This window comes from Acipenser ruthenus, chromosome 3 (genome assembly GCF_902713425.1).
Source record: "Acipenser ruthenus chromosome 3, fAciRut3.2 maternal haplotype, whole genome shotgun sequence".
NCBI lineage: Eukaryota > Metazoa > Chordata > Actinopteri > Acipenseriformes > Acipenseridae > Acipenser > Acipenser ruthenus.
Window position 1 is genome coordinate 14,389,210 of NC_081191.1, and position 14,446 is coordinate 14,403,655.

Here is a 14,446-nt window from a genome sequence, read left to right on the forward strand (position 1 = left end):
TGCTTTCTGGCAAACTCCAGATGTGCTTTCAGATGGTACTTTTTGAGTAACGGCTTCTTTCTTGCCATCCTCCCATACAGGCCAGTGTTATGCAGAGCTCTTGATATGGTTGACTGGTGCACCATTACTCCACTCCCAGCCACTGAACTCTGTAGCTCCTTCAAAGTGATTGTTGGCCTCTCTGTGGCTTCTCTCACAAGCCTCCTCCTCGTTTGAGTGCTGAGTTTTGAGGGACGGCCTTTTCTTGGCAGTGCCTGGGTGGTGTGATGCAGCTTCCACTTCCTGATTATTGATCCAACTGTGCTCACTGGGATATCCAAACACTTGGATATTATTTTGTACCCTTTCCCTAATCTATGCATTTGTATTACTTTATTTCTAACTTCTGTAGAATGCTCTTTGGTCTTCATTTTCCTTCAGATTCACAGCCTGACCAATGATCCTTTAACAGTGGGGTTTTGATCCAGAAAATGTGACAGCAACTTTAATGGTTCACAGGTGGAGGCCAATGGTAAGGTAATTGTGTCCTCGTTAGGGCAATTTCTTTCATCGGTGTAAACTGGGAGCTTCCATAGCACAGGGGTTGAATACTTATGCAAGCAAGATATTTCAGTTTTTTATTTTTCTTAAAAATATTTCCCAACATAACATTTGTAATTCAGTAATATGAGAGAATTGGTGAGGGGTCTAAATACTTTTGCAAGGCACTGTATGTATATATATATATATATATATATATATAAGCTCATGTGAATTAAAAAAAGGAAAACAAATAATTTAACTCACTCAAAATTCCCTATTGAGTTTCAATCACTCTTATACAGGGGCTAACTTTCATATTACACAAATTATCAACATATTTCTCAGGACAGACAGATACATGTAGCTGACAATTTGTTTGTTCAGCTGGCCTGCTTGACAGAAATATTCATCTGCGCATGAAGACTGCCCAGTTGGCTTTGACCTTATATTCTTAGGCCCCCAAATCTCTTTAATGGGCATCTATTGCCACATTGTCTCGTCTTAGACCACTAGATCAAGTTTCTTTCAAATCCTTAAAGTAATACCCTTATAAAAAGTGATCAGTCATTTGCACAATATTTTTGCAGTTTTGTCATGACTTTTGTCATGTTTATTAATATGCTTTACCGTACTTTACCTGCTATTCTTTACCACACTTTCACTATGCTTTTACTATGGTAAACTTTTAGAAAGGCAAACAAGATCACCAGTGTGAGCCTTGCATGTTTTCTGATGCAGGCCTATTAACAGAGGTGCTCTCATTACTGCATTTCTTGAACATATTTATTAGTTTCTGAGCGTCTTTGAGAATGCCCCAGATTGAGGGATTGCCAGGTGGGCTACTCCATGACAACAATTTGTCACAATGAAGTCATCAATATCATTGGGCATTTCAATGTACATTCATAGAAAAATTATAACCCATTTAGTTTGATTTTTTATTCTCATCGAGTGGATGTGAATACCTTACTGTATTAATAATAACCAGATGTGCAGTTATGGGTCCTTTGACATAGGTATAGGGCATCAGAGAGAAGGGCACTTTACTGTTTGACTGCCATTCATTTAATACATCACTCCGAGATACCTGTGCTGTCCCTTCTAAAATGCTGAATAAAATAAAATGTTGACTTTCCTGTCCACTCCCCGCGACACCCCTAACAATAATACTGTAAAGTAATAAAAATATATTTTAAACCTTTGATTTATTAATACCATTTTGTTACACGGTATTGTAAAATTGACAATAAAGAACATTGTAATGGAGTTTTGATGAAAATCATCACATTATGAGGGAGTTGGTTGGGAGTCCCACAGTGCCAGCAGGGGGTAACTTTTGACTGAAAAGAACAGGCTCATTGGTAACATACAGAGAACTGGCGTAAAACACTTTCTTTAAATACATTTCTTTCAGAACAAAAATAATTTGTTTTTCATACACGCACATACAGTAGAGAAAAAATGTTTAATGATTTATCACTTTACTCAGTTGTACATTTTAGTTTAACCTTTATTATTATTATTATTATTATTATTTATTTCTTAGCAGATGCCCTTATCCAGGGCGACTTACAATCGTAAGCCAATACATTACAATATACGAGTTTACACAATTGTGTGCTGTTTTTAGTTGTTACCCCACACCAAGCCATTCAGCATCCCAAAGCAGACAGGGAAACAAAATGCTAAAAACACAGTAAGAAATGTTTTTTTTTTTTTTATTTTTTTTTTATTGATAAATTATTATCCTTTTCAAAAAAGACACAAGGCATATTCCAACTTGAACTGCTGCTATTAGTGTATTGAATTAATATTAATTAATATAAATAGTATTTTTTTAGATGACATTCAGAACAAGATATTTATTGTGCCCATATTGTCAACATAATGCTGAACTATTGTAATGCTACTGAAATTTCACAGATCCAAGATCCAACAGCAAGCTGGAAGCAGTAGGTATTTACACAATACGTTACAGATGACACAAAGCAAGAGTGACATTTTAAAAAAGGTAAATTCAGCAGTAGTGCAGAATATCATGCACAGGAGTGATCTCCAATGCCGTCAGCAAAACTCAACTAACATGAAAATGTGGTGCGTGAATGCACAGAGCAGTTTGAAAATGACAAAGAAAATACGGTTTATTGCTTATAGTTCAAAGCAAGCAGTACAGCATTAAGTTAATTAATATTAAGATACAGGTATAAACATGAGTGGTTTCAGAAAGCTTGTCCCTTTACAATGGAGACTTGTCATTCTGTCAATAGCACTAATGGATTTTAGAATCATAAAAAAAAAATACAACGTTAAAAGGTTTGTACACTGTAATACATAGGCAGTTTTTTTTTTTAAACTCAGCTTTAAGTCTTAGTAGCTGGAAAATTTAGCAGCAAGAAAAATGAGGAACTGCATACAAATGTAGTGCAATGGGCAATTGTTCTTAAAAGACTACCTCTTTTGGTCTAGTTGGTAACTTAATACTTAAAAGGAAGAAACATGTAAGTCCACCGCCTAGCATCCACGACAAAACGTCTGAATTCCAAAAAAATAAATAAAGCATAAATTGATAAAAGTTAAGTCTATGCAAAGGTGTGCTCAGGATAGCTGACTTTTATGGCTCCCCAGTAACAGGCTCGGACCAGACAGATCAAACCCAAGAGGTAAGCAAAAGCCCAGGATACGTATGTTGCATGGTAATGTCTAGCAAAGTCTTGGGTTCCAACCTTATATAAAAGAAAAAAAAAAAACATAAGAGGAGCAATGAAAACAGTATTGAAGCCAATCAAATGATGCTAGGCCTATTTATTAAAATAATTAATAAGAACATTTTAAAACTATTAATTGTACAGTATCCACTGTTTGAGTATAGCACTAGGGAGCATGTTACTGAGCAGAATTCTCAATGGACAGTATGATTTGTTATACATTACATACATATATACAGTACATACATAGAAGAAAACTCATGTTTTGATGACGTTAAATGAATTTAGTTAAACACTTTATAATACAATGCATATTTTCTCCTGGTAAACACTGGGAATGTAACTTCAACAAGAATTAGGAACATAAAACCTAACGGAAATATTTACTCACAGTTAATCCAACTCCAATGAAGATGCATATCATACCAATGGTGATGTACGCACAGCAACGTCTCCGTGGGAGTGCACTGCCTACAGAAGATCTGTAAACAATACCCATGGTTTAATAACCAGAATCACGAGGACTGCAAAGCAGCCATAACTCACAGAATATAAATAACTTTACCTAATACATGAGTGAAAGTGGCCAATGATCTGGGGCAAGACCAATCTTTTGTCCAGGAGCCCATCTAGGCCCCCCACAGCTCTGGGGTTGTACATGCTCTCAGATGCATTCTGAGCCATTTTATACCACTTTCAGAAGCAAATTTGAAATTGACTTTGTAGAAAAAGAAATTCAGATTACCTCTTGTCATTTTACCAGATTGATCAACCTGATAAATCACACGAGACTAGTTAATGTTACTCAAACGTTTTACATGTATGCCCATTTCAAATAATATACATTTTTCAAGGACCATTTTGACAATTTTCAAATACATTAGGTGTTTGACATAATGTTCAATGTTGATAACTAATAACTTTAAAAACAAAGCTTTTGCATTAACAGTTTATTGAACTGTATAATAACAAAAATCTAAATTATACTCACTTTTCAAGTATAGATAAGCTCTAGACTAGTAAACTTGCTTATTCAGTAACACCGAGTCAGTTTTGGTACCTATAGGCGAGTGTTTCATTCTAAAAACAATGCTTTAATCAATGTCAGCAGCAATAGTCCAAGAATTTTGTATCTCAAATCATAGGTGACTAACTTTGTTAAAAAGCGGGGAGGGAGGGGGCAAACTGAAGGACTAACTGCAGAGCATGGAGAGGCAAAATTATACTTATAAATAAATAAATAAATAAATAAATAAATAAATAAAGCCAATTAATAAGCTCTAAGAAACCAAGCAAACCTTGCTTAGTTTTAGTAATTGCAAGCCGACAAAATTGGGCAGGTGTTTCAGCATAAAATGTTCAATATGTACTTACTGAGCACACATTAATTACAAATACATGCAAGTAGCACCAAATGGCACAACTAGTACTAATTCTACACCTAGAATCCCCACATGCAGTTTATTAAAGGAAAGTGTCAAACAAACAAAGAAAAGCAAGTACTGTTCTTTTAAAAGGTAATTCCTTAAGTAATGCAGTTCAAAATACTTGCCATGTCAGAAGCATCGGTTTACTATATGAAAAAAAAGACTTAATTCTGAAGCAAATGCAAATCATATAATATTAGTGACAAACAGTCCGTTTTAATACAAGAAGGAATTAGAAACATGGGGATACTAGGCCTTGCCTCTGTATTCAAAAGAAAAGAAAGACGTTTGTCATTGGTGTAAATCGCGGGTTGGAAATAATGGACTTCAATTACAAGAATCCTGCTGGTTAAAAGCCAGGTGACCTGTCCATGGGAATTCTGTGTTTAAAAGGAAACGTAGCAGTAAAGCAGAAGGTGGCGGGTAGAGTGTGGTCTAACAGCGTGGTTGCAGGGAAGACGAAAAGGGCCTGCAGTACAGAGAGAGAAAGAGCGGAATCGAGCTGCGTTTACGAGTGGACGGCTTTAAATACACAAGTCCGAAGGCGCCTGTGTAGATCGACTTTGAAAAGGCGTGTCATGCTTTTGTATTGCTTCTGCCTGAGGAAAGCGGTGTGGTTATACCAGTTTGTGAAACATAGTATAACAAAAGCAAAAGGAAGCACAAACAGTTGGTTATGAGTGAAAACCTTGCCAACAATTATTCTGTGTGAATTATTGTGCGTGGATTCTGAAACGGAGTTCTGTGTGATACTGTTTTAAGAAGACCCGTCTTTTAGGGTGGACGTTTTAAACTGACCTGCGTGTTAACTGTGAGGCGTGTATCTTTCAATTGACTGTTTTAAATGCTGAACTGTGTGACATGTGTGGAAGCATTTTCTAAACCCAAACAAACTGTGTGACCTGTGTGGAAACAGTTTGGAAATAGCAACCTGCATAAACAACGTGGACTGTGTGTCCTGTGTGGAAACCACTGTGAAGGAATACAACGTGTACATATTATATGGACTGTGATAAAGACAAGTGGTCTTATAGCATTTGCTTTAAAAAAAAAAAAAAAAAGCTAGACTTATTTCCTTAATGAACTGCTCAAAAAAGGTGAAGTGCAACAATTACAAACGACATTGACTGTTTTAGTGTTTTATTTAGTCACGGTGTTATGTACCAGCCAGGACATTGAAGCACGAGCTGATTGTAGTCCTGGATTTCGCCAGTAGAGGTCTCCAGAGAACCTGAAAAAGGACAAAAGGTTTGTTTTAATCCAAGAAAGGACTGTACAACTGTATTTTGAACCTGCACCTACCTGCTGTACCTGTGTGGGCCAGAGGGGCGCCAAACTCTTGTGTGGAGAGAACAAAAACCTGGAAAATGAATAAACTATAGTTACAACCAATTCACTTGTGGATTAAAAAATTACTTGTGAATGTGTTGCTTACCTTGTGTGTATCTGTGTTTGAAGACTTCAAAGAGGTGACTTCAATTAACTCGGTGGAGATTGGTAAAACCTGGACTGGACAACAGTTTGTTTATAATTGTGTTTTCACTTGCACTGAGAGTAGCCCATGCAAGGCCGAGCATAGGGCCCTCAAGAAGTTTAGCTAGGGCCCAAGTGGGCAGGTTTTCTTTTGTTATTTTCTTTTTATGAAAAGTGTTTGTTCAGTGTGAACAATTTAAAATATAAATTATAATAAACTGCCTACTTTTCAAAAAGTATGTCTGTCTCCAGGGTCACCTTTCATATTGCCAGTTGGCTACCACAACAAAAACAGAACACATTGTTCACAGTATACAGTGCTGTAAAAAGTATTTGCCCCCTCTCTGAATTTCTGCATTTTTGCATATTTTTGACACTGAATGTTATCACATCTTCAACCAAAACCTAATATTAGATAAAAGGGACCCGAGTGAACAAATAACACAAAAATTTGATACATATTTCATTTATTTATTAAAGAAAGTTATGCAACACCCAATGCCCCTGTGTGAAAAAGTAATCGCCCCCTTAGACTCAATAACTGGTTACGCCACCTTTAGCAGCAAGAACTGCAACCAAACGCTTCCTGCAGTTATTGATTAGTCTCTCACAGGGCCGTGGAGAATTTTTGGCCCACTCCTCCATGCAGAACTGCTTCAACTCAGTGATATTTGTGGGTTTTAGAGCATGAACTGCTCATTTCAGGTCCTGCCACAACATCTCAATGGGTTTTAGGTCTGGACTTTGACTAGGCCATTCCAAAACTTTAAATTTCTTGTTCTTTAACCATTCTGATGTAGACTTGCTTGTGTGTTTCGGATCATTGTCTTGCTGCATGACCCAGCTGTGCTTCAGCTTCAGCTCACGGACGGATGGCCTGACATTCTCCTGTAGAATTCTCTGATACAGAGCAGAATTCATGGTTCCTTAAATGATGGCAAGGCGTACAGGTCCTGATGCAGCAAAGCATCCCCAAACCATGACACTACCACCACCATGCTTGACCATTGGTATGAGGTTCTTACTGTGGAATGCAGTGTTTGTTTTTCGCCAGACATAACAGGGCCCATGTCGGCCAAAAAGTTCCACTTTTGACTCATCTGTCCATAGAACATTGTTCCAGAACTCTTGAGGATCATCCAGGTGCTTTTTGGCAAACTTGACATGAGCATTCATGTTCTTCTTAGTGAGCAATGGTTTCCGCCTTGCTACTCTGCCATGAATCCCATTTTTGCCCAGTGTCTTTCTGATGGTGGAGTCATGAACACTGACCTTAGCCGAGGCGAGAGAGGCCTGCAGATCCCTGGATGTTGTTCTAGGGTTCTTTGTGACTTCCTGGATGATTTTACGCCTTGCTCTTGGGAGAGATTTTGGTAGGATGGCCACTCCTGGGAAGATTCACTACTGTCCCAAACTTTCTCCATTTGGACAATATGATGCTGACTGTGGTTCGGTGGAGCCCCAGAGCCTTAGAAATGGCTTTGTAACCCTTTCCAGACTGATAGGCATCAACTTTTTTCCGTAGGTCTTCAGGAATTTCTTTTGTTCGTGGCATTATGTGCCTCTTGAACCTGTGTGCTGACAACTTCACTCTGATGGTAAGGGCAAAAGTTAGTCAGATTTATGTTGGGTAGGGCTGGCACAAATCAGGCCTGGTTGTTAACCAAAGTACTCAAACAGCTGACCCTAATTATCCCTTTAATTGGGTTGAGTTAACTGGGGGGGGGCAATAACTTTTTCACACCTGAAGATTGCATGTTTGATTACCTTGCACACCAAACAAATGAAAGAAGCACCAAACTTTGGTGTCATTTTTTTCTCTCAGACTCCCTATATATACTACTACAACCCACAAAAAATCTGTGAGACAGTTCATTGGACACTGGATATGGAGTGAATTCAGCTATTGAATTGCAAGCTTGAATAAAAGCAATAAAGAAAATCACAGAAAAAAAACAATATGCCACATCTATCAAAAGAGCAGCGCCTTTGTGCAATCGGCATGTTGGAGGCTGGACTAGGGCAGCGTACTGTGGCTCGCCATCTTGGGTGCTCACAGCCGGGAATTTTTAAACCTGGCAAGACGGTATAACCAGACACACTCTGTCAATGACAGGCCACGAACTGGGAGACCAGGATCGACAGGTCATTTTGCAGCATCTTCGTGATGGCAATTGTTAATTAGCATAATAAAAAGTCACTGCACCTGCTCTAAAACAAAGTTTGTCATTTTTCTATCACATCTAGTGAATTATATCCAAATAAAAGTGATGTTTCTTTTGATGCTCAGTATATATATATATATATATATATATATTATATATATATATATATATATATATATATATATATATATATATATATATAAACAGCTCTTGACTGGATCTTCCTGCAACTAACTACATATATATATATATATATATATATATATATATATATATATATATATATATATAGTTAGTTGCAGGAAGATCCAGTCAAGAGCTGTTTTTTTTTTGTTTTGTTTTATACAGTAGTCTCTGCGTATAGGAACACCTCCTAAGAGAACATTTCGCCTGCGAAACAGATTCTTCCCATTGTTAATGCTCCAGCTAGTTTATGACAGTTTATTAACGTTAAATTAACCCTAAATTAGCCCGAAACACACGCGCCAGCAAATTTCATAGTACATAGCGATTTAAGATTAACGTTAGTATGTCTATTACTTTATTATTAGAGTTTATTAACATACACTTGCGGATTGTTTTGTTTTTACTTATTCAGTTAATTTTATGTGTTGATGCACGTGCGTCATGACAAGTAATACATATGTATTTAATTATTTATTGATTCATATTGTGGCTGGTGGCATAATAAAAGAACTTAAAACAATATTGTAGCTGCGGCTACTGCAACCAAGTAATTTCTTGCCAATTTTAATTTATATTTTTTACTGTAAATATTGGGTCCAGTTTTGCACTTGCTTTGGATCGTGTACATTACTTAAAATATTTAACAAGGGCTGATAGTGCTTACTTGACTTGAAAAGCATCTTAAGTGAATTTCTACTTGGTTTGATTGAGTACTACACAACATGCTTCAATATGAGACTTAAACTGAAAATGAATTTCAATTAAGAATGACAAGTTTTTAATGGAAAAAACAACAGTCTATCCTACTTCAAAACAGAAATGGGCTTCTGTTATTTTGAAATACCACTGCTTCATATTATTACTAGTGCTTAATAACAGCAACAACATTTTATTTTAGAGTTGGTTTTGAACTTAAAAAACGTTCATGGCCCAGCAGCAAAAAAAAAAAAAAGTCTGGTTCTCTCTTGCCTTTTTTTCAATGGATTAATTTAATTAATAGAGAATAAAAGCAAACTTAACTAACATATACCTAGCCTATATTTAATTATTAATCATGTTTTGTAGTCTCCAAAAACTGCCCAGCATCTTCTGTTGCAGTCACACCGCTGCTAATGTTAGCCATTGTAAATAGTCCAGTGATGACTATGGGTCAAACCACTGTTCATGTAGGGTGAGTTTTATTGTGTGGTGGTTTTTATTTTTATTTTTTTTATTTTTCATTTATTTATTTTTAAATCAATGTCGGACTTCTGGAATCTTCTGAATTGTTTTCCTTTTTTTTTTTTACACTTGAAACCGTTTAAAGGCAAAACCATAACAAAACATAGAATAATTGTGTGTATACACTGAGCAAAAAATGTAGTTTGCCTCCCCTGTGCACTATGGGTTAAGCGCCTATGGTCTCAATTAAGTTACAGTTCAACAGGTCACAAAAATCAAGTGCGAGCGAAAACATTTTACAGTTTTCCACGATAAAAAAATATTATACCAAAAGGAATGGACCTGGGAGTGGCCATTTTAAGTCGAGACTGAAAACATACTTTTATAAAATGGCATTTTTATCTTAGTGGGTTTTAATGTAACTTATTTGCTACTTTCAACCGTTTCTTTTTTAATCTGTTATTTGAATATGTTTCTATTTGTGGCAGACAATATGTCTGGGAACTTTTATTTTAATGTATTGTGTTTTTTGTTATTTACTGTACAATGCTTTGCGATACTTCGGTATGAAAAGCGCTATATAAAATATAATAAATAAATAAATACATTTTGACAGAATTCCATCTACAGACAGAAAACTTTCAACCATGCATAATACCACTGTTTACTGGTTGTCTCTATTTCTTTTAGGTGTGAATTCAGTTTATTTTGATGTGTGGTGCAGATCAATAAGGTGTGGCTGCCCAATTTAAAACCCTAATCAGCACGATATACATTATATTGCCTATGATGCCTGGCTTATAAGAGTGCGGTACAGCATCCTTTCCCTGACACTCCAGGAGCATAAAAAGCATAAACACTTTTACTCTGTAAAGTCATTTTCGTTATCACATGTGATACAATGCTTAGCCACCCCTCTATAATATTATTTTTTTAAATCCGGTCTCACAAGTCAGAATTTTTCATATGCAGTACACTGTGTTGCCGGACAGAAAAAATAAATAAAAATACGGAATCTAGTTACATAAACAAAGTAGCATTTCTCATTTCAAACATGCTTGGGCATTACAGGGTTAAAGCAGGTAAAACAGATTAAACCTGCCACGACACTGTGGTTTCACTGAGGTCACATCAAGAGCACAGTATAGAACTATAACAGTGTGGTGGCACATAAAAGAAAAACAAAAGATTAAAAGGATCTAGAGAAAACTGATTATGCTAATAAGAGTTTTATTTTATTAGGAAAAGCCTTGGTTACTTTAATATCTCAGTGCTTGACAGGCCATGTTTTTAAAAACATTAAGAGTTGGCTGAACCTTTTGATCTACTATCAAACATCATTTGGAATGTTTGCATAATCTTGACCCACAGCTGTAGCTTTCTGTACCTGTAGTGCTCCCATAAAAAGCTATTTGGAAGGATTACAGCATCTGCAGTGTCTTTTTTATGTCAAAGAACAGACACAGCCATCATATTTGCTTTTATGATTTAAAACACAGAATTTTTCCAAGTGAGTACTAGGCTTTTGGAGGTGGGATGCAAACTATAACTGTGTATTCTTTGTGGAATTTAAAAGATTCTGTGGCACTGTCATTGCTCCAAATAAGGGGCGTCATAAATACTTCCTCCCACCCCCCCACCAAAATATTTAGGATATATTTTACAGCCCTAGAAATGCAGATACAACCCGTCACTTTAATGGTATTACAGAAAGTGTATACTTTCTAAAATAATACCCTTTCTCCCTCTCTTATTACCGCGCTTTGACAGACCTACAGCAGATGAATAGTTACAAAAATGTTAAACTATACATTAATAAACAGTAATTTAAAAGGAAAAGGACATTTTATTGTTCATAAGATTAACAGCAAAATGAAAGAAGAAAATGCCAAAAGAATGATGTAGCTCTATCAAAATTCAAAATCCTAAAAGGTATAGACAATGTCAACCCGGGGGACTTCTTTGACTTGAAAAAAGAAAAAAGGACCAGGGGTCATAAATGGAGATTAGATAAAGGGGCATTCAGAACAGAAAATAGGAGGCACTTTTTTACACAGAGAATTGTGAGGGTCTGGAACCAACTCCCCAGTAATGTTGTTGAAGCTGACACCCTGGGATCCTTCAAGAAGCTGCTTGATGAGATTCTGGGATCAATAAGCTACTAACAACCAAACGAGCAAGATGGGCTGAATGGCCTCCTCTCGTTTGTAAACTTTCTTATGTTCTTATGTTCTTATGTTCTATCGGGACGCCTTAGGAGAAGGAAAAACATCCCCAACGAGTGGCTGTCCCAATTAAACGAGGGGCAGTTGAGATGACCTTAGGTCACACACTTTTATTCTTAATGAAAAGAAAAAGAATGAAATCACATCACATCGCATATGATTAAATGTTAAATACCTAATTTAAAATACAACTCAATGTTTTTTTATTCCTAACAAAATTTAATCGCACCTGCGATGTTGACACGCCAACTTTCTTTGCAACAGCAGCATGGGAAACCACAGGAGACTCCAGCTCCTTCAAGAGTTCAATGTGGTTCACGCAATTTACCTCAAGTCACAGTGTAATCACGTACTCAGTGCACTGTGCTACGTGACCTGTCTTGCTCTGAAAAGCAATCTCCATTCATCATTTCAAAATACTGTATCCCAATTAAACAACATAAACAGCACTGGGAAGAACAGTCTCCCAATTATATCCCATTTAAGAAGCAATCCCGATTATCAGTATCCAGATTAGGTTAAATCTGTGAGATTGAATTTACAGACCTCATTGCTGTAAATGAGACAAAAACTGCCGGCAGCCTTTTAGTTCAGGACAAGCATACTTTGTTTTTTTTTTGTTAATTCTGTATGTGAACTAATGTGATCCTTTAAAACCCTCTAGCATTTAGTACTAATTTCAGTGAGTCAGGGGTTTAGTCATTCAAAGCAGTAAAGAAGTTGAATATTTGTTAGCTTGATTGACTAACACAGTCCAGGTGTTGTCAAATGCAATAACAATACTTGACAAATCTTCCAAAACAGGTAGCCTTTATCTTTGGGAGTCGATCTTTAAATGGCACTTAACTACTATGAGTGCATTACAAAAAGTACCAAACAGATAATGGATGTTTAAAACAGATGGCAGAAAGTGAATTAGTTGAAGAATCATGACATCATTTAAATTAATAACAATCTGTGGTCCGATTGGCTGAAACAGCCTTGCGTGTATAAACCTGAAATAATGGAATTGGAAAATGGAAAACTGAAGGCAATAACAGAGACATGGGTGTGATGTCACTCCTCACTGGCAGTCTCTCTGAACTTGGCACAGCAGAAGCAACAGATTTCTTGATCTGGTTGTGTTGGTGGAGGTGATGGGAAAGGGTGTTAAAGGATAAACCATATCAGATTGCTTCCTCCTGCCAACCCTATATCCGACTGATCAGAAGCAGTGTTTGCCATGCAAGCACATACATCGTTAATGCAATTTGTTCTACTCTGACAGATATAGATGCAACAGAATGAATGACATTCTGAGCTGATGAAGTTTTATTAACCAAAGCCAGATCTGTAAATAATAATAATAATAATAATAATAATAATAATAATAATAATAATAATAATAAATCTTATCCTATCCTCCCACTGAGTAACACATGTGCGATTATATATTATTTCAGTCAGCAGAAGCTTGCAGTGCAACACATGACCCAAGCTGTTAGCAGGCTTAACTAATTAGTCTTGGAACAAGACCTCATACGCTCAGCATGTGACTGGATTTCTAATACATTCTTTTGGAATCATAACAAATCAATGGACTTAAGCTGCCCTAATCTTGATTTCTGTAGGTCTTCAAGATGTCCGTCTGAATAGCACGTCCACCCTGGGCAGCCCAAACGCTCCAGTTTTTGAACAACAGATACAGAGTTGATATCACCACTTACTGTATATGTTGGGGGGTTTTTACATACATTTTTTGCTAATTCTGAATCTTAATATTACAAATGATAGCCTAATGTTATGCTAACATAAACATGGCTTTATGAAATGGTTACTAAAAACAAGACGTCTGACAGACCAGCTGTGAGAGTCATGATGATGAGCTAATATAATAAACATATATATATATATATATATATATATATATATATATATATATATATATATATATATATATAGCATAACTGGTATGACATAACTAATTTTCAGTGGGAGCCTGCTTGAACACTTGTGTTTGAAATACACTTGAGGCAGGACCTCCCTGTCTATGGTTCTCACAGGGTCTACTCCATGCTTAACACAGTTCAGCAGTGACTTATGACCAGGTTATTTTTTTTTTAAAAAGCTGCTCTCAGGTTTCAGTTTCATTGGTCCCTACGTACAGCTTGTTGATGATGAGAAAGAACTCACCCCTCATGTTTTGCGTCATTAAATTCTTGCTCGTTCATTTACATTTCACTTCAGTGTGTATTACAGACTGCTTTAATTTGTTTCAGGATTTGGAATTGGCTTTTAAAACCAAACCATGACCAGTCATGATCCCCATATGATCTGCCATCTCCTACAGTACTACTAACTTCCAAAATAAATAAAATAAACAAAGCAGAACTTACATTTTTTTGCAATGTGGGCATTTTGCCAACGTGTTGAATCGGAGTTCCATCCACTATAAATAAAAGAAGCATTAAAAGTCAAGCCTGAGAAGATGTTTATGCCTCTGAAGAAACACACACCAAAAAACACAGATTCTCATAGATCAAGCCACACTACTAACATAAAAGGGTTGCCCTCTATATTTAAAAAATGCAGACACACACAAA

At 36.4% G+C, this 14,446-nt stretch overlaps 1 protein-coding gene and 1 long non-coding RNA gene across 2 annotated transcripts in view; both read right to left on the minus strand.

The window, feature by feature from the left end:
* Positions 1-2,645: 2,645 nt before the first annotated feature.
* The window catches only part of LOC117395030 (type 2 phosphatidylinositol 4,5-bisphosphate 4-phosphatase-like), a 28,753-nt gene continuing 16,952 nt past the window's right edge, over positions 2,646-14,446 (minus strand). The window contains exons 5-7 of the mRNA XM_033993871.3: positions 14,240-14,292; positions 3,619-3,709; positions 2,646-3,245 (exon numbers count right to left, since the gene is read on the minus strand). Of these exons, the coding sequence (XP_033849762.3) occupies positions 3,102-3,245; positions 3,619-3,709; positions 14,240-14,292 (288 nt within the window). The 3' untranslated portion in view covers positions 2,646-3,101. The remainder of the gene's footprint in view (positions 3,246-3,618; positions 3,710-14,239; positions 14,293-14,446) is intronic.
* LOC131710597 (uncharacterized) lies at positions 5,704-8,399 on the minus strand. The gene is made up of 2 exons (XR_009312484.1): positions 5,966-8,399; positions 5,704-5,885 (listed from the first exon to the last, which is right to left on the minus strand). It is a non-coding gene; the product is annotated as an uncharacterized LOC131710597 (long non-coding RNA).